Source organism: Neovison vison, chromosome 1, assembly GCF_020171115.1.
Source record: "Neovison vison isolate M4711 chromosome 1, ASM_NN_V1, whole genome shotgun sequence".
Classification (NCBI taxonomy): Eukaryota; Metazoa; Chordata; class Mammalia; order Carnivora; family Mustelidae; genus Neogale; species Neogale vison.
Window position 1 is genome coordinate 134762455 of NC_058091.1, and position 27244 is coordinate 134789698.

A 27244-nucleotide genomic window follows, 5' to 3' on the forward strand; every position below is an offset into this window, starting at 1 on the left:
CGGTGTCTCTGAAGCAGAACAGTTCAGAGATCTAGGTTCCATAAACAGATAAAATCTGAAGGCAAAATAATAAAAAGCAATCTCTAGAAGGGGGTTCTGCCAGTAAAGAGATAATATTGCATAATTATGTAGGCTTCCGGTGATCAGAACAGTAGATGGACTCCAGAAATACCATTTTCCCCCGATGGGTGTTTTTTCTTGTTTTTGTTCCCATTATGAGTCAGACAACAGCCAGTATTTTATTCTCCATTTAGCCTGGAGTGAAGGTCTTATACACTGTTGATGACACAGAGATCTAAGGGCTCGGAGGAATTCAGTCAGTGGTAACATTGACAGCCCCTTCCTGCAAATAAGAAGCCTCACCAAAGAAACCATCCCGCTTCTGGGAGCTGAGTGCCCAGCCCTTCCTGCAACCTCTGGGGCCCATGTCACGTCCACACCACACCCACGTCACATGCTGCCTTTGCACAAGACGCTCATGCTCCTGTCCCTCCCACAGCTCTGTGGGGTTGCACTTGACTCCCCAGTGCTTAGTTACATTCAGTTTTATTTGTGACACTATCAGTTTAATCTTTACGCAGCCAATTTTTCTCTCCAAGTTTCATTCAGTTATAAACTCTGAGGGCAAAGCTCTCGTCTCTGACTTTTCTTCCTCCTCTTCTCAGTAAATGCATTTTTTGCCCAATTTTCTGTATTTGAACTTACGTATCACACAGTAGAATTACGTCCCGAATGCAGCCTGCAGAGCCCCTGATGATCGGGTTACCTTGCCCATTTTATTTCTATGATCTATAGCCCTCACCCATCTCCACCCCCTAATTTCTCCTCCTCCACCCACAGGTCCCTCCCTCACCATCCCTCTCCTCCATCAGCCTCCTCCACCTTCTCTGCACCTTACAGGGCTCAGTGCAGATATTCCTACCTCCAGGGAGCACTCGCAGCCTTCCCGAAGCATCCAGTAGGTGCCCTTCCCTGGCACAGCTGGCCTTCCCCGTGCTCACGTGCAACACAGCATCATATGATTGCATTCACCTGATACTGGCCACATGGGATGGAACCACCTGGAGGCTTAGGGCTCTCCCCATTTCATCTCCAGTTTCCCAACACAGTACTCAATCTACTCTGGTTACCTACAGTTTCTGGTATTAATGAACAAATCAATGAAATAACAGAGTGGGACAGAAGAAAAAGGGACAGTCTTCTGTCTAGCTTGGGGGGACAGTCTGGCATTCTGATATAAGACAGCTGCTGAGGCCACGTTCAACTGACATGGGCAGCCTCGTGCTAGACTGTGTCCACGGTCACAAGGTTACACCAATCCCTTTCCAGCCTGGTCACCTTTATCCTTGGCCCTGGCCATCAATGGTGCCCCAAATGCTGAAAAGTGGGCATTGCAGGTCACAGGGAAACCTGTGAGCAAGTGTGACTACTGGGAATAAGCTCAGGGTGTCAATGTCATGGTAACTTGATTATAGACTCAATTATAGAGGTGTCACCCTCCAGGAGCCGGCAGCCCCACAGGATGTCTAAACACACATAGCCAAGAGAGGCTGTGCTTTGTTCATCTTGGGATCTGCCAGCCGTGACCCTCTGTTCAGAGACTGGGCCGGGTGGACCCCCCCCCCAGGTTTTGTTCACTGTCATCTTTGTGTCTCCTCCTCTGTGTCAGTGTGTAATCCACCCTTCCTCCCTGCTTCTGTGCCTGGCTCCAGATAGCACACATGGAGACTTGTTTTTAAGACAGAGACAGATGGGCAGCTCTCTAGAAAGCTGCTCCAAGTTGGAGGGAGGAGACTGTTCTTTTCAAGAAAGAGAAAGTTTCAGAAGCACGAGAATCTGCTCTTGCTTTAAGAGCCACGGTGTCTCTGGGCACCATCGCCTCCCCTCAGATAGCACATCATAATGGCAATAAAGGACTCAACGTGCAGGCAGCTGGTCTCCCTGGGAGATAACAGTAATGCAGGGAAGCACCCTGTGACCCCATGGGCCAGGGCAGAGTTCCAAACTTCCCACATGACTGATCCCATGATGGACGGGTTTCCACAGTTTCTCCTTCCTGACTCTGGCTCTCCCTTGCTGACCCATCAGGGTATTCCTAGAGGGACTCACCAGCTGTTCTGCAAGCACAGCAGGTGCTGCCTGGTGACTTTCCCAAACACAAGTAGTCATTTGGTTTAGGGGTAGTCTGTAGGTGCACGAGGTGGGATGCATGAGGTCACTGCAGCAGGGGGGTCTCACCCATAGAGGAGGCGGTGACTAGGAAGGCCATGGTAGGATGCTTAGCAGCATTCCTGGCTTCTACTCCCTGAATGTCAGGAGCACCTACCCCCTCCCCCCCCTCCCTGCTGTTGTGACAATCAAAACTGTCTCCAGATATTGCCATGTGTCCCCTGGTGAGCAAAATTAATCCTAGCCGAGAATGCCTGATTTGAGTAATTAGCAAAGGAAGAGCATCTTGCAGAGTAGTTGACAAAGAACAGTTAGGTAAGTCAGGAGGAGGGGCACCTGGGTGGCTCTGTCAGTTAAACGTCTGCCTTCAGCTCAGGTCATGATCTCAGGGTCCTGGGATGGAGTCCCATGTCGGGCTCCCTGCTCAGTGGGGAGTCTGATTCTCCCTCTCCCTTTGCTGCTCCTCCCACCACTTTTGCTCTCTCTTTCTCTCTCTCTCAAATAAACAAATAAGAAAAGAAAGTCTGGAGTTAAGGTTAAAAAAAAGGAAAGAGAAATTTTTGATAAATATGGTTGAATGTGTCAGATGTTGAGACACATTAAGGCATGAGCCCGCCCCGCCCTTCTCTCTATCCCCCACTGCAGTTTCAGAGACAAGGCTGCAACAAACACCCAGGAGCTGGTTTCTTGTGTTCCCACTCGCTTGTTCTTCCTTGTAGGTTGACTCCCATGGTCCTTGTCCAGTTCCTTGTACCTGTGGGTTTAAACCTTTTATTCATGGTAATCTTGGACTTGGACCTTGGAGCCCCTGGGCACGGGGAAGGGCTAGCATGGGGATGTCTCTGCGACTACCACTTCCATCTGTTCCAGAAACCCCAAGGGTGGGTAAAAAGTATAACGAGTTTCAGAGTGCAAAGTTTGGGAACTGCGCACAGGACAATTTAATGACCGAAGTCCTTTTCAGAGCCCCTACACCCCTGGGAATGCAAGCCTGGGGCATTGAGACAATCCTCCCACTGCCAAGAAATTTGCTCCACTTCCTTATCGCGGTTTTCTTAGGAAAAACAAAACAAAATTTCTCAAAAGGTCAGAAAATTCCTTCTCACCACTGCATAGTAAAATGCGGCTTTTATGAGTTCCTAGATGTGTTTTGAGAGAGACGCCCAAAACACACAAGCTTTTATTCCTAACTAGTTCATAGCAGGAAAAGTCTCCGGAATAACCCTGTGTAATAAATCCAGCACTTTTTGGTTTCCACACTCAGAAAAAAAAAAAAAAAAACCCACAAACGTTTTTGTTTTGTTTTGTTTAGCCTTTCAATCTGAATTTTCACTGGTAAAATCTGTTCCAATGGAGGGAAGTGAAATGCGAAACTCTCCCTTGCTTTATGAAGCTTTTCTTGTTTCTTTTTTAAAATATTAATTAAAATTAAAAATTAATTAAAATTAAAAAATTGAAAATTAAAAATTTTAAATTAAATTTAAATTAAATTAAAACATAAGAAGACTCTTGATTATGCTTGAGGTGTTCAAACGCTAGGTTCCACGGCGGTCACCAAAGAACTTGTCCTATTTCTATTGAATTCTACATTTGTGGGTTCACTTTTCACATACATATAGTAATGTACCCTATTAGTAGCCTCTTTGCTCGTCAATAGAAACCTGTGGTTGGATCTATCACCAACCAGGCAAGCCCAGCACTAAAGAGGCTGGGAAACTGGCCTTTCACACATTTTCACAGAGATGGAAACAGGCTGTTCTTTCAATGGATTCTTTCTGTTTTTCCTTCGACCACCTTTCTTTCATCTGGTTACCTCCAACGTGGTCATGTCTTCATTCTTCTTAGTTTCAGCCTCTCCCAATCTTCTTCCCTGATGCAATGGCTTCTTGAGTTCCCTTTGGCTACATGAAAACTCCGTTACCTAATGAATGTCTGTCGATGCTGGTAACAGAGGAACGTGTCAGCCTGAAAAGCCTGAACACGTTTCTGCCTAAAACCATCCACCTCTGAGCCTCAGTCCTGATCAGAAAAAAAACAGTATCTTTCCTTTAATAAAATATATATAATTGCCATGACTCTGTGTATCTCTTTGAACATAAGTCAGTCAATAGTGTACCATGTGTCAGAACAATCAAAATCTGCACAGATACTTCAAGGCATCCATAACCCCTCTAGAATTTCTCTCATTTAGAACTTTCCAGAGAAAAGAACACCTTACAGTCTCAAAGCACTTAGTGTCAGCCACAGACTCTAAAGGAAGACCTCCCAAAGCTTCCTCTTTGCCTCCAACACCTCCTCCACGTCAACACACCCCGCTCGGCCCCTGAGGAGGAACTCTGGGGCAAGTCAAGGGCACAGAAAAGCTACCAGAGTAAGAGGTGGAGAGTTCATTCATTCTTATATGCAACAATCTTTATGAAGGGCCTACCTCATGCTATGTGCTGTGAGAGGTGCTAGGATTAAGTGGTAAACGTGGGTGCCTGGGCGGCTCAGTTGGTTAAGCATCTGACTTTGGATTTCAGCTCAGGTCATGATCTCAGGGTTGTGAGATTCTCTCTTTCTTCCTATGCCCTTCCCCTTGTCTCCAAAACAAAACAAAACCAAAAAAAGGTAAACATTTGTGGTCCCTCCTCTTTGAGGTCTTATAGTCTAGTCAGCAAGATTTTCCATAAACAAGGAAAACACACGGATACCAAACATGTTATATGTTATGAAGGAAACTAACAGGAATCTGCACCAGAAGAAAAGTGGGGGGCATACTTTAAGTGGGGCAGACAGGGAAGGCCATCCTGAAGCGGTCTTATCTAAATGATAAGAGTGATCCAGGAAGGAACGGAAGGAGAACATTTCTGGTAAAGGGAACAGAGCATGGGCAAAGGTCTTGGTGTTGGAAAGAGCTCCAGAAGGGTGGCAGGCTCAGAGAAGAGGCCGCATTCATCAGACTTGGTAGGCCACAGGAAGGAGTTTGGGTACATTCCAAGTGTAACAGAAGATCACTGAAGAATATTAGGAGGGAACTCCACTCAGTTTCAGTCTATTTTGCTGCTATATGGAGAAGGCTGAGCATGGAAGCAGGAAGACCAGTTTGGAGGTGGTGAGTGCTTTAGATGAGAAGAGCCCGTGGATACCAGGATATTGACAATGGAGCTAGCAAGTGAGCAGATTTGTTAAACATTCTGGAGGTAGAATGGACATGATTAGCTAATGGATTGAATAGGAGGATGGTGCGATGGAGGGAGGTAGCGAGGTCAAGGCTGGTTTCTGTCTCGAGCATTGGGGAAGATGGCGGCTCCATGTTCTAAGAGAGAGGAGCCCTGGCCAGATTTGGCAGTGAGAATAACATGTCCAGTTCAGGACCTGTTGACTCAGAAGAGTCTGGGACACGTCTGTAGATTCATCTGTAACAGCTGCATAAGGTAGGCAGTTAGAGACGCAAGTCAGGAACTCAGAGGAGGGCTGGGCTGCAGACTGGACACCTGGATGGGGATGGATGTGTTCCTAGGGAGAGAGTCCTGATAGAGAGGGTGGCCTGGGGCAAGACTGGAAGAACACCATTATTTTGAGGGCAGCTAAAGGACACAGCAGAGACCGAAGTAGGAAGAAAGCTAGTTAGTGTGGTATCACTTGAGCCAAAGAAGCAGAGTTTCAAGAAGGAAGAGTCGACTATACCAAATGCTGCTGAGAAGTGTGTAAGTGGGGGACAAAAGCTGGAGTCCGGGGTTTGGCTGGCCACATGGAGATAGCTGGTGACCAGAATAAAAGGAACGAGTGGAGTAAGCACAGGTGATCCTTAGTATGGGTCTGTTCCATTCAGAGAGGCTTCCCTGCTTTCTCGTGTGCCTGGTCTGGCCAGAAGGAAATTCTTAATTAGCCAACGCCACCATCACCCCCCCAAATCCTGGTAAGAATCAGGGCAGGGCTCTGGAAACTGAAGTTATAACTTGAGATTTGTCTTTGCCTTGGGTGGTAGAGAGAAGGGATGTCCTTCCTTTCATCTTTTCCTAGAGTGGTTGGTTTGGAAGACATGAAGCCAGAGAATAAATCTCAGAGAAGGAGCCAAGCAGCAGGCTTCCCTCTTGCTTCAGCAAGGCCCTAAGCTAAGGGGACAAGATGGATCACTGTGACAAGAATAGAAGGGATTAGGAAATGGTGGGGTGTGGTGGGGAAGAAGCAGCATCTACGTTGGCAAAGTCTGTGTCTTGGGGCATTTGCAGCTACTGGAAGCTCAGAGGAGTGCCGGGAGTTTGGTTTCTGGTTGAATCTCTCAGTGGGGCATATCCTAGTTTACAAACAGAACTTGCATTTCACCCTTCCCCTGGTGAAGTAGCCCAGGTGGTTCTATAGGTCTGTCCAGAACTCCCATGTTGATGTTAATTGGAAAGCAAATCAAGCAATCCTGAGAACATAAAAACCTGACCCTGAGCATTAGTTATATACAAATGAAGCTGCGTGTGCCAGAATATAAAGAAACACACACTTGAGCTTAATTGTCACATTGCCCAGCGTAGAAGGCAGGCAATCTGGTCACCTCGAGAGATCACTTTATGATCAAGAGCCTTTCCTTAATTGCCAGAAATGTCTAAGGGCCGCCCCTCCAGGGACACCTGCCAGGATTAGAAAAGAGAACACTCCACCAAATTCATCTATAATCACAATTTAGTATTATTAAAGAGCAGCCCATGGAATACGCCTTGGGGAACAGGGCTCTTGTCCCTGATAAAGGGATGAACAAAAACGGATTGCTGAATCATTTCTTTTCTTTGCGTATGCCTATCCCTTTTAAAGGACCACTTTCAACACTTTGCATTTTCCCCTCAAATGTACCCTGACCCTCCCATGTTGCCACTCCTTTCCCCATGTCTGACTACATTATCAACCGGAATAGTTTGATTAGGGGTTTGTTGCATAATTTAGAGATTTGTGCCTTGGGGAGCAGTAGAAATGCTTGAAGGGGAAGAGATATCTTATTCATACACAAAGGTCTGTCTGCCATAAAGCACGCCTACATTCATGGGTTTGAACCCATCCCATGTGGAGTCCTGTTCTCAGGCTTTTCTTTGTGCTTCAGAAAAGCCCCTGACCATGAATTCAAATTCTCATCGGTATAGTTTTATTTTTCCTCTTCAGCTTTTCTGCTCCTACAGATGCAGAAGTCATACACTCCATTTCCGTGTGGCTATTTTAGACATTATAACATGCTCATTTAACTTGGTACGATATGAGAGAAGTCATTATCTCTAGCCCCTCCCCATTATGTCCCCCCCATCCACAGTCCAAGACAGCCTCAGAATGCCTTCATTCCAATCGTCGCCCTCCCAATGTACATTCTATTTTCATCCAGCATTTTAACTCATTCTTTTTTTAAATCACCATAAGTTGAGCAAATTGCTTGCCATTTGCTTTTGGTATCTCCGTCCTTCCCTCTGAGATCATTTTCCTTCCTCCTGAAGCTTCCCCTTTAGCCTTTCCCATTACTGAGGGTCTGTCGGTGATAAAGTCTGTTTCCACGCCTCTGACAATGTCTTCATCTTGCCTCTGTTTCAGAAGATACTTTCTGGGAGTAAATAGGCTGGCAGGGGGTTTTGTGTGTGTGTGTGTGTGTGTGTGTGTGTGTGTGAAGCCTTGAAGCTGTTACTTCACTGTCTCCCAGCTTCTTTGTCACTAATGAGAAACCAGCTCTCAGTCTAACAGTAGTTGCTATTTGGGAAACCCAGCTCGTTAATCTGGCTGCTTCTAGCATCTTCTTCACGTGTAAGGTGTCCGCAGGGTCGCACACGTGGCTAGATGTCTGCCCTTCGTCCTGCAAGGCGATTTTTGCTACTTCTTGAATTTGAGGATTAATTTTTCCAATATTCTAGGAAATAATCAGTGATTCTATCTTCCAACATGGCCTCCCGCCTTCAAATATGGCACCTCCCTCTCTTTGTTAGCTCCCCATTGGTTTTATTTTAGCTTTGGGGACTTTCCATTACTTTCTTGTCAATAAGTCAGACATTTAAACATCTTTTCAAAAATGTTTTAGTCAACATTACGGGTGTCTTGTAATGTTTGTGTTTTTTTTGGGGTGGGGGGACTCCTGTTGCATATTACTGCCAGAAACAGAAGTCACTCAAGACCTTGTTTCCTTTGGAAGAATAACTCGCTCCCATGAAGGGTGTGGACATGATTCGGAAGGAAACAGGGATTTTATGAACGTGTATCAGTCAGGATGTCAGCAGGAACACAGAAGCCCACTGAGGGCCTGCAAGAAGGAAGGTCTTAGGGGCATAGGCAGCTGTTGGAAAGAGTAGGGTAGTAAGAGTGGGAAACTTCTCTGAGATCTTCTGTGAGATCCTAAATCTCTGAGAGTTGCCACCATTGATGGCGTCTGCTTGTAGTGTAAAGTGTGTGATTCCTAGGTGCTTGTCCAGGTAGCCACGGCTGACCTTTTGTCTGTTCTCCACATAGCTCTTTTTAGCCACCACTACAGAACAATCATTTCTTCTCTTCCACCACTCACAAGAGTGCCTTTTATTGATGACTCTCACTGGGAACCATATGGAGATAGGGATTCTATGAGCTGTGTGTGGTTTGGGGCTTTATCCCTTGCTACTTCGTGGAGGATGGAGGAGTAAAGGGGATTCTAACGACTGGGCATAGGTCCTTATGGATCACTGAAATCTCCATGTTCTACATATATTATTTTCTTTGTTCCTAGTAATACCATTGAGAAGAACAGGAAATTTTTTTTTTCTTTAAGGAGAATCAGAGAAAGGGATGAGACAGAGTTAGAACAGAACAGTCATGGGGCACCTGGGTGGCTCAATCAGTTAAGCATCTGCCTTCTGCTCAGGTCATCATCCCAGGGTCCTGGGATGGAGTCCTCCATCAGGCTCCCAGCTCAATGGAGACCTGTTTCTCCCTCTCTCTCTCTGCTGTTCCCCCCTGCTTGTGCTCTCTCTCTCTGTCAAATAAGTAAAATCTTTTTAAAAAAAGAACAGAATACCTTTTTTAAAGAAACATTCATGTATTTATTTGAGAGAGGGAGAGAGAGAGAACCCAGGGGGAGGGACAGAGGGGGAGGGAGAAAGAATGTCAAGCAGACTCCCTTCTGAGCGCAGAGCTGGACACGGGGCTCAATCTCACGACTCTCAGATCATGACCTGAGCTGAAACCAAGAGTCAGAAGCTCACCCCCTAAACACACTTATTTTAAGGAACCCATTACCCAGAGAGGTTTATCCACTTTCCCCAAATCATGCAGTAAGACAATGGCAGAAAAGGAGCCAAAACTGGGATTTTCTGGGACTTGAAGGCAATTCTTTTCATGAAATCAAAAATTAACTTGTAGGAAACATCAGAGATCAATCCTTTTTTGAAACTTGATACAGAGCGAAGAAATTTTGCTTCCATTCACCCTAATCTGACCTTTGAGGATCAACCTCCAGTGCCCTTCTCCCTAATAATTTATCCCTTTCAACTTTTCAGCCTAAGAAGCAACTTAACACGTGTGAAGACAGAAAATGCTTCACCAGATGGTCATTTCCTGATGACCTACACTTGGAGATATCTCAGATTATCTGTGCCATGCTCCAGAAGTCACCACCTCAAGAAAAACCCCACAAATATTCTCCCTGGATATGCAACTCATATTCCAGTTGTCAAATAGCATTCGACAAATATTTCTTAAGCACTTTTTGTGTCAGGCTTACAATTTCTGTGATCATAATGATATTTTAATGCTACTACCTCTGACATTATTAGGTTAGCAAAGTATTTTAAAATATGTCAGTAAAAGTATGCATATTAATTAAAATGTTCCCACATATAAGCTTTATACTAACCTTCTTGGGCTGATGGGAGACAAAAGACTTTTATTAAATACTATTTGATAGGTAGGTTAAGTATTTTAGTGTCTCTGCCAATCATTGCTATAAATGTATATTGAATAAAAATGAATAAGAGAATATTTATTGTCAGTCATGAAATAGTGAAAAAAGGAACGATCATTGTATTATTGTCTGTTTGAATCAGATGTCTCAGGCAATAGCAAAAAGCAGCATTTTCAAGCAATGGCCATGCCCTCTTGCCACTTACTAACATCAAGTTTTCATTCTGTTTTTAAACATTCATAATTAGGCAGCTGATTCTCTGAGTGCTGAGACAGGGAAGGTATGAGCCGACATGACTGTAGATTCTTGTGTTAAGTGTGTGGGGGGGTCTCTTTAATGACATCGAGGGTCTCTTTAATGACATCGAGGACATTTTCAATTATTTTAGCTGTTCAAGGATGGCAAGTAGGTTCACCACAAGAAAGGCAGGTCCAAATGTGCAAAAAACATCTGTTAAAAGAAAATGTACAAAAAGTAGAGTGTCCATAGGGTTCAGAAACCCTTAGATAATTGGCAAAAAGATATACTTTGATGATGGGAATATGCAAAAAAATTTCACAGAAGCATGAATGAAAGCTTTAGGAAGTCCAAGTTCCACCCAGATTATGCCAACTCCAGCTTCCCACACAAGTATGCGTCTCACAGCCCAGCCCTCACTTCCAGACTTAATCAAGGCCGTCTTACGTGGGTCGAAATCAGCAGCAGAAGAAGCTGCTATGTTTTTGATCTTCTCCATCATGATCAGTGAGAAAGGCATTCGTGATAAGAAACACCATCTGATTAAAAAGAAAGTACATTCAACTAATCTCAGAGCTGACCCCACAAGTCAGAGGCTGTAAAAGGCACCCAGCCCACAAAACTGTACCCGGTAGGCACATATACTGTCCCCCGTAGCAGTGTCCCCAAAACTGTGAGCAGTTATTTTTAAATATGGACGTTTCACGTTTTGTAAAATGCAGATTTCCAACTTGCATTTGTTCTTTTTCTTTTTTCCCTCCCTAATGACAGGTACCCCTTAGACCATATGAGATGACTCCCTACTGTTTCCACAGCACCGAGGGGGATTTTTCTCCCTTCTCACTGTTGCTGTGCTTAAAGAACTGCTCTGTTTTCAAAGACGAGAAAATTACAGAGAAATGTAGTGAAGTCTAGAATCTCAGTGAGGTTTCTTTTGTCTGCTGCTGGCTTCCCTCAGTTTCCTTACCCACTCAGCCCCTCCAGCACCCACATTTGTGACCTTGAATTGGGTTTTAACTTTATTGGCCCAATGGTACCACATCAGTGTACCATCCAGGGCCGGATCCAAAAAACCAAAGAAAAATGCAGAATATCCGTGGAACTGTGAACTCAACCTCAGACTGCCATCAGTCCCAACCCACCAACGACACAGGCCTGGCATCACGTTTCTCATCGGCCCCTTGGTTTTTACTTAGAAAGAAATTACAGCAATCACAATAATGACCCAAAGCGATTTTTTAAAAAATGCTGTCCTTCAAGAATGCTTTCTTTTTTTCCTTTTTTTAAAGATTTTATTTATTTGACAGACAGAGATCACAAGTAGGCAGAGAGTCAGGCAGAGAGAGAGAGGGGGAAGCAGGCTCCCAGTGGAACAGGGAGCCCGATGCGGGGCTCGATCCCATGATCCTGGGATCATGACCTGAGCCTAAGGTAGAGGCTTAACCCACTGAGCCCCCCAGGTGCCCCAAATGCTTTCTTTTAAATCCTGATGTACTCACAGAAGAAGGGCCCATGAAGATAGACGATGGCTCATATTTGCAGGACCAGAGACCTTTTGGGGACCTGGAGAGTCTCCCACAGGGAGGATCAGCATTGGGATACCACAGCGTAGGAAAATTGAGTAATAAATGATCCATGTGGCACATCTGGTAATTTTAGAGTTTCCAAGTCGGGACTGAAAATGCAACCACCAGTGTTGCTTGATGGCAGACCCCAAGTCTACCTGTTTATAGGTACATGCGTCCAATTACAGGTAGACCCACCATTCAAGTTTAGAAGGGCCATTAGGTCTTCCGGGTGCTAAACAGAATACAGAAAGGCCACAGCCACAGAAAAGGGAAAGCAAGCCCCCATTTGCTAAAGTCTTAACCATGTGTCTCACACAGCGGTGGGCACATGACACGTATCACAACCACACCAAGTTGTCTCCCTAAAAATAAGCTCTAGCCAAGGGCACATGGGTGACTCAGTTGGTGAAACATCTGAGTCTTGATTTCAGCTCAGGTCATGATCTCAGGGTTGTGCCATCGAGCGCCTGATCAGGCTCTGAGCTCAAAGGGGAATCTGCTTGAGATTCTCTCTCCCTGCCCCTGGGCTCCTTCTCCTCTCCCCCTTCTCTACAAGTCTTCCCCATCTATGCAAATTCTTCCAGTTTCTCATGCTAAATATCATGGGCATGATCTTGGATTTTTTTTCCTTTGCTCCCCTTTAATCGAACAGCAAGTTTATAAATTCTGCCTTCAAAATACTCCTGCAGTCTCTCCATTTCTCTCCATCTCCACACCTACATCCCTGGCCCAAGCACAAGACTCCCACCGGGATGCCTGCAATGGCGTCCTCCTTGGTCTCCCCACTTGCACAATGTTCTATAGACGGCAGCCAGAGTGGGCCTCTCCTGATACAGAGCAGGTCATGTCACACCGCAGGAACAACCCTGCAAAGTCTTCCCATGGTGGGAAAACCAGGATGCACAATCCTCAGCCTGGCCTTCCTGGGCTGCTCCCACAACCCAGCCAGCTGCCCTCCTAGTTGGCACACCTCCCCTGCTCTCCCTTCCTCCAGCACACTGAGTTCCTTCCCACCCCTGGGGGCTTCACGCGGGTGCTGACTTCTGCCTGAACTTCTTTTTGCCCTGTTTCCTACCTGTGAGCAGCTACTTATCTTCAGAAACCTAATCTTATCTTCCTGACCCACAAATCCATATTAGGCACTCCTGCTGGTCTTTCTCCTAGAATACTTAAAAATTTGTCCTCATACATTAACTTGGGAGATTAATATCCATCCCTTCACTAGACGATACACTCCGTGAAGGCAGGGGTTCTGTCTGGATCCTACATCACCAGCCCCCATACACACAACACACATGAACATGACACCCAAGACTCCCTCATTCACCTCTCGCTCAAAAGCACAGAGAGTAGGGCAACAAGGATTTAATCTAAAAGACAAAGAAAAAAAGGCTTCAAGGATACACTCCACGCTCGTATAGAAACACTGAGCATAAAAGCAGGATCCCCACTTTGAGCAAATCTCTCACTCTCACTCCCAAGGCGACCAGTCACCTAATGCCATGCAGCTCAGTGCGCAGAGCTCGTTCCTGACCTCGTGGGCTCACTCCTCCTAACTTTGCTCTTGGGAGAAAGGTTAGAGAAGATGGGTGGATCTCATGAGCACATGAAGGTGTGAAACAATAGAGCTGGTAAGTACGTAAGGCTACCAGTAGGGGGGTGGAGTTGGCAAAATTTAGAAATCAATTGCCAAAGGAATCCCCTGTAGACACAAATGTTCCCATGGGATTGTGGGGGGTGGGGTCAAGGGCAGGGCTGGCCATGCAAAACTCAAGGTGTTTGAGAGTTAGGAATCCATGTCTTGCAGGTGAGTGGAATCACCGCTGTCCAGGAGACTAGACGATGCCCTGCAGGAATATTCCCCTGCCCGGTAAGGCAAGGACATGGAGGTGAGAGGGAGGTGGACTTAGACAAACTTGAATTTCCAGTTAGGCAGGAGGGACTGCTCTGCAACAGGGAAGATGTTGAGACCAGGAAAGGGGGTGGGAGCTAGGAGAAAGCCCTTGGGCAGCTCCCTGCCCCAGGCAAGGACTCCACAGCTGTCTTGGGGCGGCTGGCAGTAGGCTTCTGAAACAGCCAGAAGCATGGCGTGGCTTTTCTGTGCTGACTTTCTCATCAAGCAGGGATGTTCCTTGGAATCTGACAGAGAAGGCTCTCCTTCCTGGGCTGCTCTTGGACATTTTCACTTCTGTTCTGAGATCATGGGACGTTAGCTCTGACCCACCCACTTAGCTTTTTTTTTTTTTCTTTCTTTCTCTTGGTTATTCAGAAGGGTTTAGGATCTTCTGTTATGAGTTTCTCCATCTGCTTACTCTCCAACATAAAGTCATTCTTCTCCTTGGTTGCCAAAGAAGTAAAGATGAATTACGTCAGAGGAGGGGAGACCCACCAGCACACCCTCAAGGACACGGAAGGATTTTAATTATCCAAATGCCTAATAACTTCTTACAAAATATGTATACTGTTTTGATCATTAAAAAACAAACAAACAAACAAACCTCTGTGGGGGCGGTGCCTGGGTGGCTCAGTTGTTAATCGTCTGCTTTGGTTCAGGTCATGATCCCAGGGTCCGGGATCCAGCCCCACATTTGGCTCCCTGCTCAGCGGGAAGCCTACTTCTCCCTCTCCCACTCCCCCTGCTTGTGTTCCCTCTCTTCTCTCTCTCTCTGTCAAATAAATTAAAAAAATAAAAAAAACCTTTGTCCTTAAATTTGAAATTGGGGTGTATTTTCTAAGGGGTATTTTTTATTTAGAAAGTAGCCTGTTGTTAGAAAACCACAGCATAGTGGAATTGTGAAAGCACACCACTCTTCAGCATGCATTAGAGGTTCTCTGAAACAGGATTTTAACATTTTGGCCATCGTGGTTCCTGCTCTCAAGAGATGAAGCAAGCAGGTCCGGTGATCACTGGTTCTAGTTACATAAACCTGTGAGCCGTCTGGTAATCCTTTGGCAGTTCATTATCACAATCTCCTGTTTACCCTAAGACTTCCTGAGGGGCAAGATGGCTTCATTGTCCTTCCTCAGTTAACTCTCCTCCCTAATCCTGGTTTAGCTTCGGATTTCACCTCAGAGCCTGAAGCATTCATTCAACTTCTCAATGTTTCCCAGGTGAAGGCCTTGGAACAGCTAACCCCTCCAAGATTAGGAAGTAACTAGAATGAATAAAGGCGTAGCTACAAACGGTTTCAAACAAGAGGACAATCATAGTGATTAAACCTGAAGAAAATATCCAAGGAAATATCCTCATGTAGCCAATCACTGCCTTTTCATTCTTGCTCAGGACCTTGGGAACAAGGCTCTGGAAGAGATCTTTTCTGTATTACACCATGAAACCAGCCATTCATGGCCTTCTCTGGTGTGTCTCTACCCTCCCTAGAGTCACAGGACAAGTTCTTTCTCAATATTATTTTCTGCTCATTGTTGGTGGTAATATTTTCTTCCTGACGTGGACCTTGTCTAGAGTAGAAAATTGCCAGAGAAGATTTCAGAATGTAATGATAAAATAGATTTGAAGAACAAGGTACTGGAGTGAATCAAGGAATATAGACAGACTGTAGTGGAAAATGTAAGGGCACTGGAATTTCCAGAAGGAATGCAGTTCTACTGATGTCTTGACCTTATCCCAGAAGACCCATTCTGACCTTCTGACCTCCAGAACTACACAGTAATAAATCTGTGTTGTTTTAAGACATTAGGTGTGTGTTACTTTGTTAAGCAGCAACAGGAAACTAATGCATACAGCATGACAAATGCTCTATCTCCCTTTACCACTACCCCATCAAATTGCTCTTGTGCAAGTCACCAGAGAGTTTGATATTGCTGAAACCAGTGGAAAATTCTAACTCAAGTCATCTTACAATGTCATCATACTTGACCTCTCTGAAGCTTTTGACATGCAATACTTCCTTTCTTGAAAATTTTGCATACTTGACTTCTGGGAGACCAAAGGCCACTGGGTTTCCTCCTAACTCAGGGGTACCTCCTTCTCAATCTCCTTTGTCAAATGTTCTTGCTTTCCCTTCCAGGCATGGAAAATGGAAGGTTCTAAGGCTTCATCCTGGGGTATCTTCTCCAACCATACTTACTCTTTAGGTGATCTTATTTAACTTGGAAAAGAATCATTATGATGAAAACAACAAAGTTTATGGCACCAGTCTGGAAATCTCCCTTGTGCTCTATACACAACTTCTTATTCTGTACCTCAGCTTTGTTGTCTAATAGGCATCTCAAACATGTCTAAGCAGAACAAAATTTCAGAAGCTTCCTTCCTCACTTTATCCAAGTTTCTCTGAAAACATCAGCTTACCATAGAGACATCCCCTGACCACTCTGATTATCCTATATCCTATAGAACCACTAGTTCTACACACACACACACACACACACACACACACATACACACACATACACCGTGCTCTGTTCCCTCACCCTGCTTTATTTTTAGTTTTAGTATTTTCACTAAAGTACTTGACATCATTTATTCTTTATTCATTTGCTTGTCTTCCCCACTAGGATGTATATGTTCTCCACAAGGACAGATTTCTGTGGTTGGTTTGTTTTTGCATCCTCAGTGCTTAGAAGAGGGCCTGGTATACAGAAGGCACTCAATAAATGCTTATTATCACTGCCTCATGTTAAAGTTAAATGTCTTTCTTATTATTATATGTATTAGCTGGTTATATATTATATAAAAATATATAATGCAGGCTCCCTATAGTAGATTACGTTTGATAAAAATGGCATCAATCAAGATATGGTTACAAAGTTATTTTTTGAAGCGAGTGTATTTCCAATTCTCACTATATAAGAGCTGCATGGTTTCTATTAACTTTCAGCTCTGTTTCAAGTATCCTCTGATGGATCTCACTTATCACCCTATGAGTGACATGGGCTGATATCTGCAGAACGTACTTTGGCTGGTATCTCGTGTCCTGGGGAGGCAGCAGTGGATGGGAGGTGGAATCTCCCGTGGGAACTTTGACCAAGTCCCTTTTTTTTTTTCTTCAGATGTGGACTTTCTGGAAATGATAATGGGAAGGGGGGTTGTTTTTGTACCTTTGTTTTTACTGCCACAAATGTTCTGTCAAAGATGCTGCTTAACACAGTTTCTACTTTTAGTAAGTAATTTATATGTAAAAGATTAGATATAAAATATCTATAGTTTAAGCTTCCTGAAGTCCAGAAACCAACCTAAATTGCTAAGGTTGGCCCCAAGGAGAGTGGATCATTTCTCTAATCACTCCATAGAAATTTCCCTTATCTCCCCATAGAGATGAAAACAGCTCTCTATATATCATAATTGCTTTTTAAAAATGAATAGTTCTTGATTTTGTCTTTTAGAATTGAACTAAGTATCAAAATCATCTGGGAGTCCTCTTTTCAAATATATGCTCAGTTACTTCAGGAGATCTTAACCTGAGTCCCATAAAAGCAATCTACAGAGTCATAGATTTCCTGATTCACAAAACGATCTATTCCCAAAGGTTGAAAAACACTGAGTTACCCATAGTATCTAGATTGTGGATCTCCTCTGCTTAGAAGGATGGTGGGGTAAAGAGTCAGGAGGGCTTGGGGATGGGGTGGTAATTTGTGTGACAAAAGGTGACTCTTTGGTACTGATGTGTTGACAGATGACCTTCTTTATTCATCGGAGTTCACTTCCTCTACTTAGCAAACCAACTATGGTACATCAGGCTTAGGGGTAGGAGCAAAAAATCTGAGATTAGGTCAGAATTTAGGGAGAGACAACATCTTGCATGCCATGAAGGTGTACAGTTGCCCTGTCTCCCCAGCACACCCTCAGAGAGGGCCCAAAGGCCTTCTGGGTTGTTCATTCGTGACACATGTATGGTCATAGCAAGGCCAGACACAGGGGATACAGAAGACCTCCTCCCATTCATGTCATTCATTGGTCAATAATCACAAATTGCAGAGTAACACCTCACATGGCAATAATGTCTTCTATTAGTATTCACTGTTATTTTATTATTTCACTTTTGTGTGTATATACCAGGCTCAACCAGATTTAAGTGTGCTAGAAATCAAAAGCTTTGTCAAATATTGACCATGGTGATACACACACAGTCAGTACTTAATTATTTTTTCAAATGAATAAATAACAACGCATGAAATAACTAAGACTGACATTGGCACTTGCTCCAATGTAAGAAGCGAGAGTAAGGTCTGTCTCTTAAGAACAGGTTATTTGGAAAAAAAAAAAAAAGAACAGGTTATTTTGAAACCTCCCCTAATACCAATGAAAGTTTTATCAGTTCTAAAATTCTGTAACCATGCATTGAAAGTTTTATATGATAAGATACCTATGCCACCCATGATACTTTGTAAAGTGTTTGCATGCACGTTCTCAAAAACTGTGTACTATTTTCAAATGTTGAGGGGCTCTGAGGGGGTTCTCTGATCTACTTCAACTCTCCCTGGTGGCAACCTGGACAATTTAGGTTGGTTTCTAGAAAAATAAGTTCCCTAGTTCCCTTCAGGTTAAGATCTGATGGTTTCCTCAGTTACAGATTCCTCTTCCTGCTGTTTAAGTCTGCCTGCTCTCGTTCTATCTTTAGTAGTCATTTAGATAAGAACTGGGTAGTTAATGTTTTCCTGGCAAGACCTGGAGGAACACTTTGCTGTTCTTTTCCTTCTTTCATGAAGCCTGGAGAAGGCTTAGCAATGAAAGAGGCAGGTGGATCTACTTCAAACAAGGCAGCCTGGTTCTAATGGGCATTCCTAGGGCACCAGCCAATGGCAGCCTGTCAATCGTGAATGCAAATATCTCACTGAGGTTACTATTTGGTTTGAATAAAAACCAAGGGTAGAAAAATGTCCATTAGAGATGACAGTCAACTTTGAATGGCCGTACTTCAATAATGAGTCTGCGATGAGCTAGAAGGATCAGGCTGGGAGGATTCCAAAGACTTGATGAATCACAAAGATCTCAGAACCTCACTGTGCCAAAGGGAAAAGTGTTATTTCTTAATCTGACAAATGCTGTTCATTAAACCCAGGGCAGTATCACAAATGGTAATGGGAAAAATATTCAAAGCTAAGACTAGAATAGCAAACTAAGTACTGTTATGGAATGAAAGAATCTTTCAGGAAAGCATGACACTGGCTATGTACAGCAATAATCCTGATGTTGTGGAAGAGGAAAAAGGGGATTCTGGTTAGAGCAGGGCCAGCAGCATGGAGGCAACTAGTGCAATGTCCAGCCTGATCGCCCACCATCAGTCTGGCTGCCACAGTGGTGGTTTCCAGGTACTCACTCCTTTGGGTTGTCATGGAAGGACACTGTTAGCATGGAGAAAGAGTTGACAAACGGACCCAGTAATAGCTATTTCCATATTCATTCATACTGGTATGAGAAATTAGCAGAAAGCTTTCCTTGAGGCAACAGATCAGCGGGACCAGGGGGATTCAACGGTAAGGACAGAAAATGTCCAGAGGAAGGGACATGATCTGGGAAAGAGGGATGAAATGCAGTCCTGAAGATCTTGTGTTTGGAACAGAATAAAAGGAAGCATAGAAGTTTGGAGGTGACCACATTAAAGAAACCCAATGCTGGTTTTGCTGATGCCAACATTTTTCCTAAAGATTCTGTTGGGAGTTTCTCCAATTAAATGAACAGAAAACAGAAGAGTCTGTGTCTGACCGAGGGCAGATTGCTTCCTCCTCTCTTCTCTGTCACCAGTGTCTCTCCTCCGTAGACTCTGGCCCTTTCTTCCTAAGGGATTTACTTGATTGACCATAGGACAAGGAGCAGGGTCAACAGAAACCCCCAGACTGTGAAGGCACAAATAATCTTAAGACCCTTGTTGTATAATATCTGCCTTGCTAATTAGTTCACAGATATGATATACATTATCCAATTATCTGCTTACAACATTACCAACATTCCGTATAGCTGTTTAGCAAGGTTGCAAACGCTGGGCATTGCCATTACAACTGTTTGGAATAAATCCAACTTCATGTCTATGTGGAACATGGAACCCCAAAGAGGTAGAAAGCTTGTAATGGTTGTAGGAAAACTCCTACATGAGCTTACAAAGCCATGAAAAAGCCATAAAGTGTGTTCAATATATGTGTTTGGCTCCAAAAAAAAAAAAAAAAGACACTTGCTACACTCTGCCTTTTCATTTAGTAACATCTAGTGACATCAGTTATTTGTCCCAAATCACTTCTTTTTCTTAAGTCAAGTTTTGGCTTATTACCATACAGATGGGGATTCTGGATTTCTTTTTTTTAAATGAGAATTCCCACTTTACTATGTTAATCAAGCAGAGTGACATCCTTTTTGATTGCCTGTTGAATTATGAAACCAGATCGAACCACAAATTTTACACTTTTATTTTAACAAAAAACAACGAAGAGTGAGCTAGTCTTGGATTTAATTCCAGCTGTCCCATTTATGAGCTTGGTAGTCCCAGGAAAATTGCTTAACCTCTCTGAGCCTTTTATTTTTTTTTTCTAATTTATAAAAAATCAGGATATGGTTGTCATCTAAGGAAAGTTGTGTGAATTAAATGAGTTCATGTTTGAAGAATAGGCTTAGCATAGCACAGTATAGAGTGCCATTAAAAATCAGGAATATTCCCCACATGTGTGTCTCAGATTAATGTCAATGGGGATTTGGGAAGATGAGGTGGTGGTGGGAGGGGTCCCTGAGAGGTGGGACTTATTTAATATAAATTTTTGGTCCTGAACTCTGAGTTAGAGCAGAACTTGTTTATCGTTGTCAATTAATAATCACTATCTCACTGATTACATATTTAAAGTGAAAGTACACTTTTCTGGGGGGAGGGCACATGAAGGGGCAGAGTTAATGGAGTTGCTGTTCCAAATTGGCAATTACACAGGTTTTATTTAAAACAATGGAAAGGTTAGGAGCAGAAGAAAATCTGTGAACATGAAGAGATTTCATATTCTCCCTTGTGGTGTCCTGTTTTTTTGGCTTTTTGGGTTTTTTTAAATGTCATTTGCTTTGCAGAATCTGAGACCTCCTTCTGAACTCCTGATTAAGGTGGATATGCATTTGTAAATATTGAGAAGCTGAGCTAGGACTTTGAATGTTTCCTGCATACATGCAGTATTAATGACTCGGACCTCCTCTTTCATCCAAGATGGGGCTTACCATGTACCAGCACTTCTTGTCCAACTCACTGTTTCTGGCATTCAGATACCAGTGACCTGAATCCCTCAGAACAGGTCCTATTTACTATTTAGCCCCTCAAAAATAAATGCACGAATAAAAAACCAAATGGGGGTAACTCCATAAAAACAGGTAAAGAATAAGTGCGTTTGTGACCAATGGTCCCAATCAAGTGTTAGCTGGAGAGCTGCTGATGAGCTGAGATATGTCCTGTGGGTGTTGGAGTGGGTTTTTCTTGCAGGTGGCTTAACTTCTTTCCTAGGTCAGAATTTCATTACATGCTATTCACTGAAGTCACCTCTCTTTCAGGACTGCAGCTGTCAAGACGTTGCCTGTCCTTATGGTTGGGTGTCTTCTTAATGACTTCAGAGGCAACTTGCAAAGAATGTTGCCTGGGCATCCCCTCTCCTCACAGTGACTCCAATTACAGTAGCTGTTTTGTTTATTTTGTATCCTCACTGTGCTTTTTACTTATTTTTTTAAGGTTTTATTTATCTAGAAAAAGCATGAGCCAGCATGTAAGAGTAGGGGGAGGAACAGAGGGAAAGAAAGAGGGGGAATCTCAAGCAGACTCCTTGCTGAGAATGAAGCCCAACACAGGGCTCCCTCTCACAACCTTTAGATCATGACCTGAGCAGAAATCAAGAGTCAGATGCTCACGGACTAAGCCACCCAGGCGCCCCCTCACAGTTCTCTTTAAATAAACAGTGATGGGATGGAAAAGGAGTGTATAGCATGATGGGGACTGAGAAGTTTGGAAACATAAATAAGGCCCTTTGGAGTTCTCAGTACGGAGGCTGATGCCTTTGTGTAGTCACTGAAGTTGCCCTTTACTCACCATTGCGTGATTCAACCACACTGGAAAGATACCATCTAAGGCCTTAGGGTAAACAAGCTCTCGATCGTAGAGAAAGAGGATCCAGAACGACAAAAAAACAAACTGGAAAACACAATACAAAAATAGCATCATTAAGTTTGTTTTCCATCAGAGCTTTCTAAGTTAACCAAGGAAACATGGTAAAATAAAAATAGACACCAGTTTTAGAGATATCCTATAGACACATTATAGAAATGTAAAATGAAGACAGACTTCCTGACTGTTGAAGTCCTATGTCCACTCTCTGGGGATTCCAGAGAACTGGGGATCAATTAATTGTCTCCATGGCAGTCAGGGAGGATATGAACGAACAGGTTTCACAGACCATTAAGTCATTTTATTTTAACCAATGACATCTCTGGTCTAAGCTTTCACTGGGAGTACTAAGATCAGTCACCTGGGTGGTTTGAGTCTTACTCTTTCCTTGCCCCCCCTCCACTTTTATAGACATGGCAAGGGGATGCAGGGAGAATGGGAGGGGACAGAAGTGACTAGCGCCCAGGATAATTCACAAGCTAGTTAATATTAGAAAGTTGTATCTCCCCCTTTCTCAGAGCTTTGAAATGATCCCCATCTTCTCGTGCCTCTTGGCCAAGTGTCTGTCCTCTGGGTTACAAAGCCAATGTAGAGATGGGGGTAGAAATAACCATTAATTTTCCCATCTTCCTATCTTCTTAAATTCCAAAGCATCCATTTCTAAGTCTTAAAAAAAAATGAATAAATTCCATTGCTACTAAAAACCTGGCCTTTAGATTTATGGGGGTGGAGGAGGAGGTTTCCTGCAAAGTAAAACTGAAATGCCAGGACTTGCTCTGTTATCTGAGAACTTGTCAGTGTTTGGACAGTTTCATTTTGCATTTAAGTCTGAAATCTCAATAATATAGGAGACAAGACCGGGACAGGCGGAGGGAGGCAGTCATTCCTAAGCATAAGCCCTGCTGGGCAACCTTGATCTCAGTTTCCTTCCATTCTAACCAATGAATGAAAACAGAAGCAATGTCATCGAAACGTGGGCAGTGTCAGCAAATACGCTCGCTGTCGCTGGCATATGTCAGGCTTCTTTCCACTGTCCATTCATTCAACAAAATGAATGAGGCACTCACTGTGCACCCTACACTAGATATTTTGGACAGACTGTCTCACTCTCTCCCCAATTGTCTTTTCCACGAGCCAACGCTGAAGTTCTCATACCCTGCACACACACACCCCCCTTTTCTAATGGTTTCCACTTGCAGAAGTAACATATGCTTGTTGTAGCAAGTGAAACAAGATGTATAAAAGGGAAAATGAGTCATCTGTCTCCCCAGCACTGCATTCCCAGGACTCTGGTGGAGCCAAGGCTATCTTAGTTGTAGTTTGATTAAGAAAGATCCTTCAAACTTCCCCATTGGACATCCACAAGGATTTTGAATCAAATGTTTCCAAAGATAAGAAGGCAGTGATAATTCTGGTCAGTAATGAGCCTTATTTCCTGATGACACCAGGCAACACAGTACAGTCCTCAGACAAGACATTCATGCAAAAATCCTTGTTCTGGTTCACAATAATGGGCACCTGAACAGCCTTGCTGACCAGGAGGAGTGATGTTCATCCAAAGTGACATGTGTACGATATTACTAATACATCTTTGTGACTTACTGTGGAGATTGGGAAAGCCAGCGTGGTAAAAAGCAGGTCTCTGAAGGCGGTCATGAACTTAATGTCTTTTTCCCCCTTAATTCTTTTTAGTACATCTTCCACACAGACGACCCCGTAGAAAACGGCCTGCAAGAGCTGAATTCATTACAACAAATGAGGGCATTTTCATTTGCTTTAATTAATACATTCTTCACTGATGTAAAGCTCCATCCCTCTGGGAGCAATGTTGGTTTGAGAAGGAGGGGGCAGTTGGCTGTGTTGGTTGAGAGCCAATTCAAGGGCTGGTCTTCCAACTCAGTGGGCCCTGACCTTGCTCGCTAAAACTGATTGAGTAAAGTCGTTTAGGGGATAATAATGTGTACAGTATTTAGTGTAATGGACTCGAGCTAAAATGGAAACAAAATAAAGAGTCAGCTTAAAAGGAGAATGTAATGAGAGTTACCTCAGCCGCACGGAGGTGGGAAAAACCAAATAAAATAGCACAAGGGCAAAGAGCCAGACACAATGGTGGACGTATTCTGGCCTCTTCCTATGAAGGAAAAAAAAAAAAAAGATGTTAAATGCCCAGTGCTGTAATCCCATTAAAGAAGCTGGAGTCAGGGTTAAGAGCGCCACAAAGGGGCTCTGTGCTCTCCTGAGGGAGATGCACAAAATGGCGTCTTGCTTATCTGAGGGGCAAGTTGACATCTTCCCTGATTGAATGGGGTGCCTGAAGGCCTTACAAAGAAAATCTGTCTAAAGGAGTGAATTAAATCCAGGGAGATAGAGCGGGCCAAGGGCTCTGGTGCATCACTAAGTACCATGAGGTCCCTGAGGTGAGGTCAAAGAGACATAGGGCTCTTTTCAGGGAAGTAAGACCAGGTAAGGGCAAACTTTGCCCATTCTTACTGTTTTGAACCAACCTGTGGCTTCTGACTGATGGCCTTATGGGTCAAAGTACAGAGTTATGGTTGGTTTTGATTGTGCTTGCATTAGAGCCCATCTTATTCTTCGAAAGCTCTGGGTTGGTACAAAAGGGGCTATCAGAAAAACTTCCCTCAGAGTATGAGTCAGGTAAGGTCTGGAACCTGGGACATTGCTCTCAGGATGGATCAGATTAGCTGTTGGGGAATTACCTCTGAGGTCTGAACTCTAGAAAAAAGTTCTAGCAGAGCTGGCCTCCTTCCACCCAGCCTGAATGGGTGGGTGAGGGAGGATCCAGAGGTGAATTAGGCCAGCCTAATTCAGACCCAGGACCTAGACCTGAGCTGGGTCCTCAGACTGGCAGCACCAGTGTCACCCAAAATCTTGTGAGAAATGCAGGATCTCAGCCCCACCCTGGACTGGGAATTAGAATCTCTGGGAGTGGGGTCCAGGAACTTGTTAACAAACTCTCCAGGTGATCCTTACAGATGCTCAAGTTTTGGAAACACTCACTGGATTAAACATAAATTTATCACTGAAAATTCCTAGTGACTACTCAAAGCTCTAATAACAGACTTTCATGGATTTCTTGTTATGTGTCAGGCACTGATCTAGGTTTTAATGTCTCATAACCACCTTATGAGGTAAGTGCTATTATTATGCTCTCTCCTAACTCATTTTACAGAATAGGAAACTGAGGCATAGAGACATGAACAAACTTACTTAAAGTCTTAAGGTTGGTTATTGTGGATTTAAAACCCAGAGTCTGGTTCATGAGTCACACTTAAAAAAAAAAAAAAAGAAGAAGAAGAAGTCGGATTCCATTAAAAGTAAAGCACCATAGAGGTCAGAAGAAAGCCAGCTATCTCCAGGTGGGAGAATTAAAATTGACTCTTAAAAATACTGATGCCTGGTTTTCAACCTATCTCTCTGGAGAGTCTAATTTCCTAAGAGGTGTGGATTGGACTTCAGGATTTTTTAAAAATTCTCTCAAGTGATTTGCATCAGGACAGCTAAGGTTGAAAACCATTTGCCTAAAGGAACTTTCATTTGGACATTTAGATCCAAGAGAGGTGGGACAGTGAAGATCCAGGAGTGAGCACTACTGGTAGGATGAACTTGGAGAGAGAGAGAAGTGGAAAGTGAATGCGGGGGCAATGCCCTATCCACAGGGCATGAGGGACAAGGGGGCCGCAAAGTAGCAAAGAATGACCAGATAGAAAACGGAGAAGGTACAAGAGTCCCATGATCCCTGAAAGGAGGAGGAGGTTTTTGAGCCAGAAGGGTGGTTCCAAAGAGGGGTGGGCAATGGTTTTGAATGTCCTGAAGAGGAGGTCACCCCAACACCCGCCATCTACTTTTGACATTCTGCCCCTGGGCTGTAGCATTGGGAGCCGTCTTTTGCACATGGATGTTAGAGGAAGTTGCATCCTCCTCCCCTCTTTCCACCCCTGAGAGCAGCTCTCACCTCACCCCTGGTTTCACTTCCAGCTGTTCAGACCCCAGCAGGCAGCTGCTTTAGTTGGGAAGGGCAGGCGTGGGGCCTGGGCCCCGGCAAGGAGGCCTGCGCTCTTCTATCAACAGAGCAATTAATCACTTACTGAGCACTGAATGTCTGCCAGGTTTTCTGTCTTTGGGGAGAGGACGCCTCCACCCAGCATGTGAAGTCCATGTGACCGCTTTCCTTAGCAAGACCTTCCTAGGGTCACCATGAGTCAACCTCGTCCTAACTTTCTCTGGCTCTTCCCAGTCAAAAATATGGAAATGGGATTGGGAGAAAAGAACACATAATTCAGAGCCTCCCTGGCTTCTCCTTCATCAGTAAAACTTTTCTCCACACCACAAACTTGCCACTCACGTCTCCACCTCCCCCCACCCCACCCCTTATCCCCCACCCTCGCTCACTGTATATGCCAACTGCGTGCGTGGGGCAGCCTTGTCCCTACTGATCTCAATCTGCATTGACATGCCATCATCTGTACCAACAGGGAATATTTGTGGAGCCCTCACATAGGAACTCAGGAGGGAGGCGCTAGGGTGTTGCCAAGAGAAATAAATAAGCCAGAACTAGGCCAGAGAGGAGCCACACAGCAGAGCTGGAGGGCAAGGAGAGGGAGGTACCACGAGCTCGTTCAGGGGAGAGGCTTCTTGAAGGGCCCCAAGGTCAGGTTGGTATCAGCTCACCCAATGCGACAAGGGTCTGCTCGTTCCCCAAGGACAATACAATGAAATGTTTATAAAACGAGCAGAGAAAAAAGAAAAAGTTGAGGGAGAAAATCATAGCTATCAGGGACTGAATTATGCTCCCCCCTCAAATTTTTATGTTGAAATTATGACCCTCTGTGGCTTTATTTGGAGATAGGTTCTTTAGAGAAGTAAAAACGTGAAAACGAGGTCAGTCAGGGCAAGTTCATGGCTGGTGTCTTTCTGAAAAGAGGAAACTAGGATGCAGACCCCATGCACCATGAGGCAGGACCATGTGAAGACACAGGGAGAAGAAGGTGGCATCCACAGGCAGAAGAGGGGACCTCAAGAGAAACCCACCCTGCTGACACCTTGATTGTTAGCTTCTGGAACTGTGAGAAAATAAATTTCTGTTGTTTAAGCCATCCAGGCTGGGGTATTTTGCTATGGCAGTCCAAGCAGACCAATACAGTAGAGATAAAACAAGATGGCAACAACCGGCCTCCTTTGAAGAATCTCACAATAAAATGATTGTCATTTACATTTCTCACCTATCTGGGATGCCCAGGAAAGCAGAGCTGATGGAATCTTGATCAGGGGTTATTTCAGAGCTACAGCTCTGTGATTTATCTCTTCTA

The 27244-nt window shown here is 44.1% G+C and overlaps 1 protein-coding gene across 1 annotated transcript in view; it reads right to left on the reverse strand.

Annotated features, from left to right (window-relative positions):
* LOC122912775 (androgen dependent TFPI regulating protein) overlaps nt 1-27244 on the reverse strand; it is a 61120-nt gene that overhangs the window by 27117 nt on the left and 6759 nt on the right. Inside the window, exons 2-3 of the mRNA XM_044258944.1 lie at nt 23520-23654; nt 21843-21944 (exon numbers count right to left, since the gene is read on the reverse strand). Coding sequence (XP_044114879.1) covers nt 21843-21944; nt 23520-23654 — 237 coding nt within the window. The remainder of the gene's footprint in view (nt 1-21842; nt 21945-23519; nt 23655-27244) is intronic.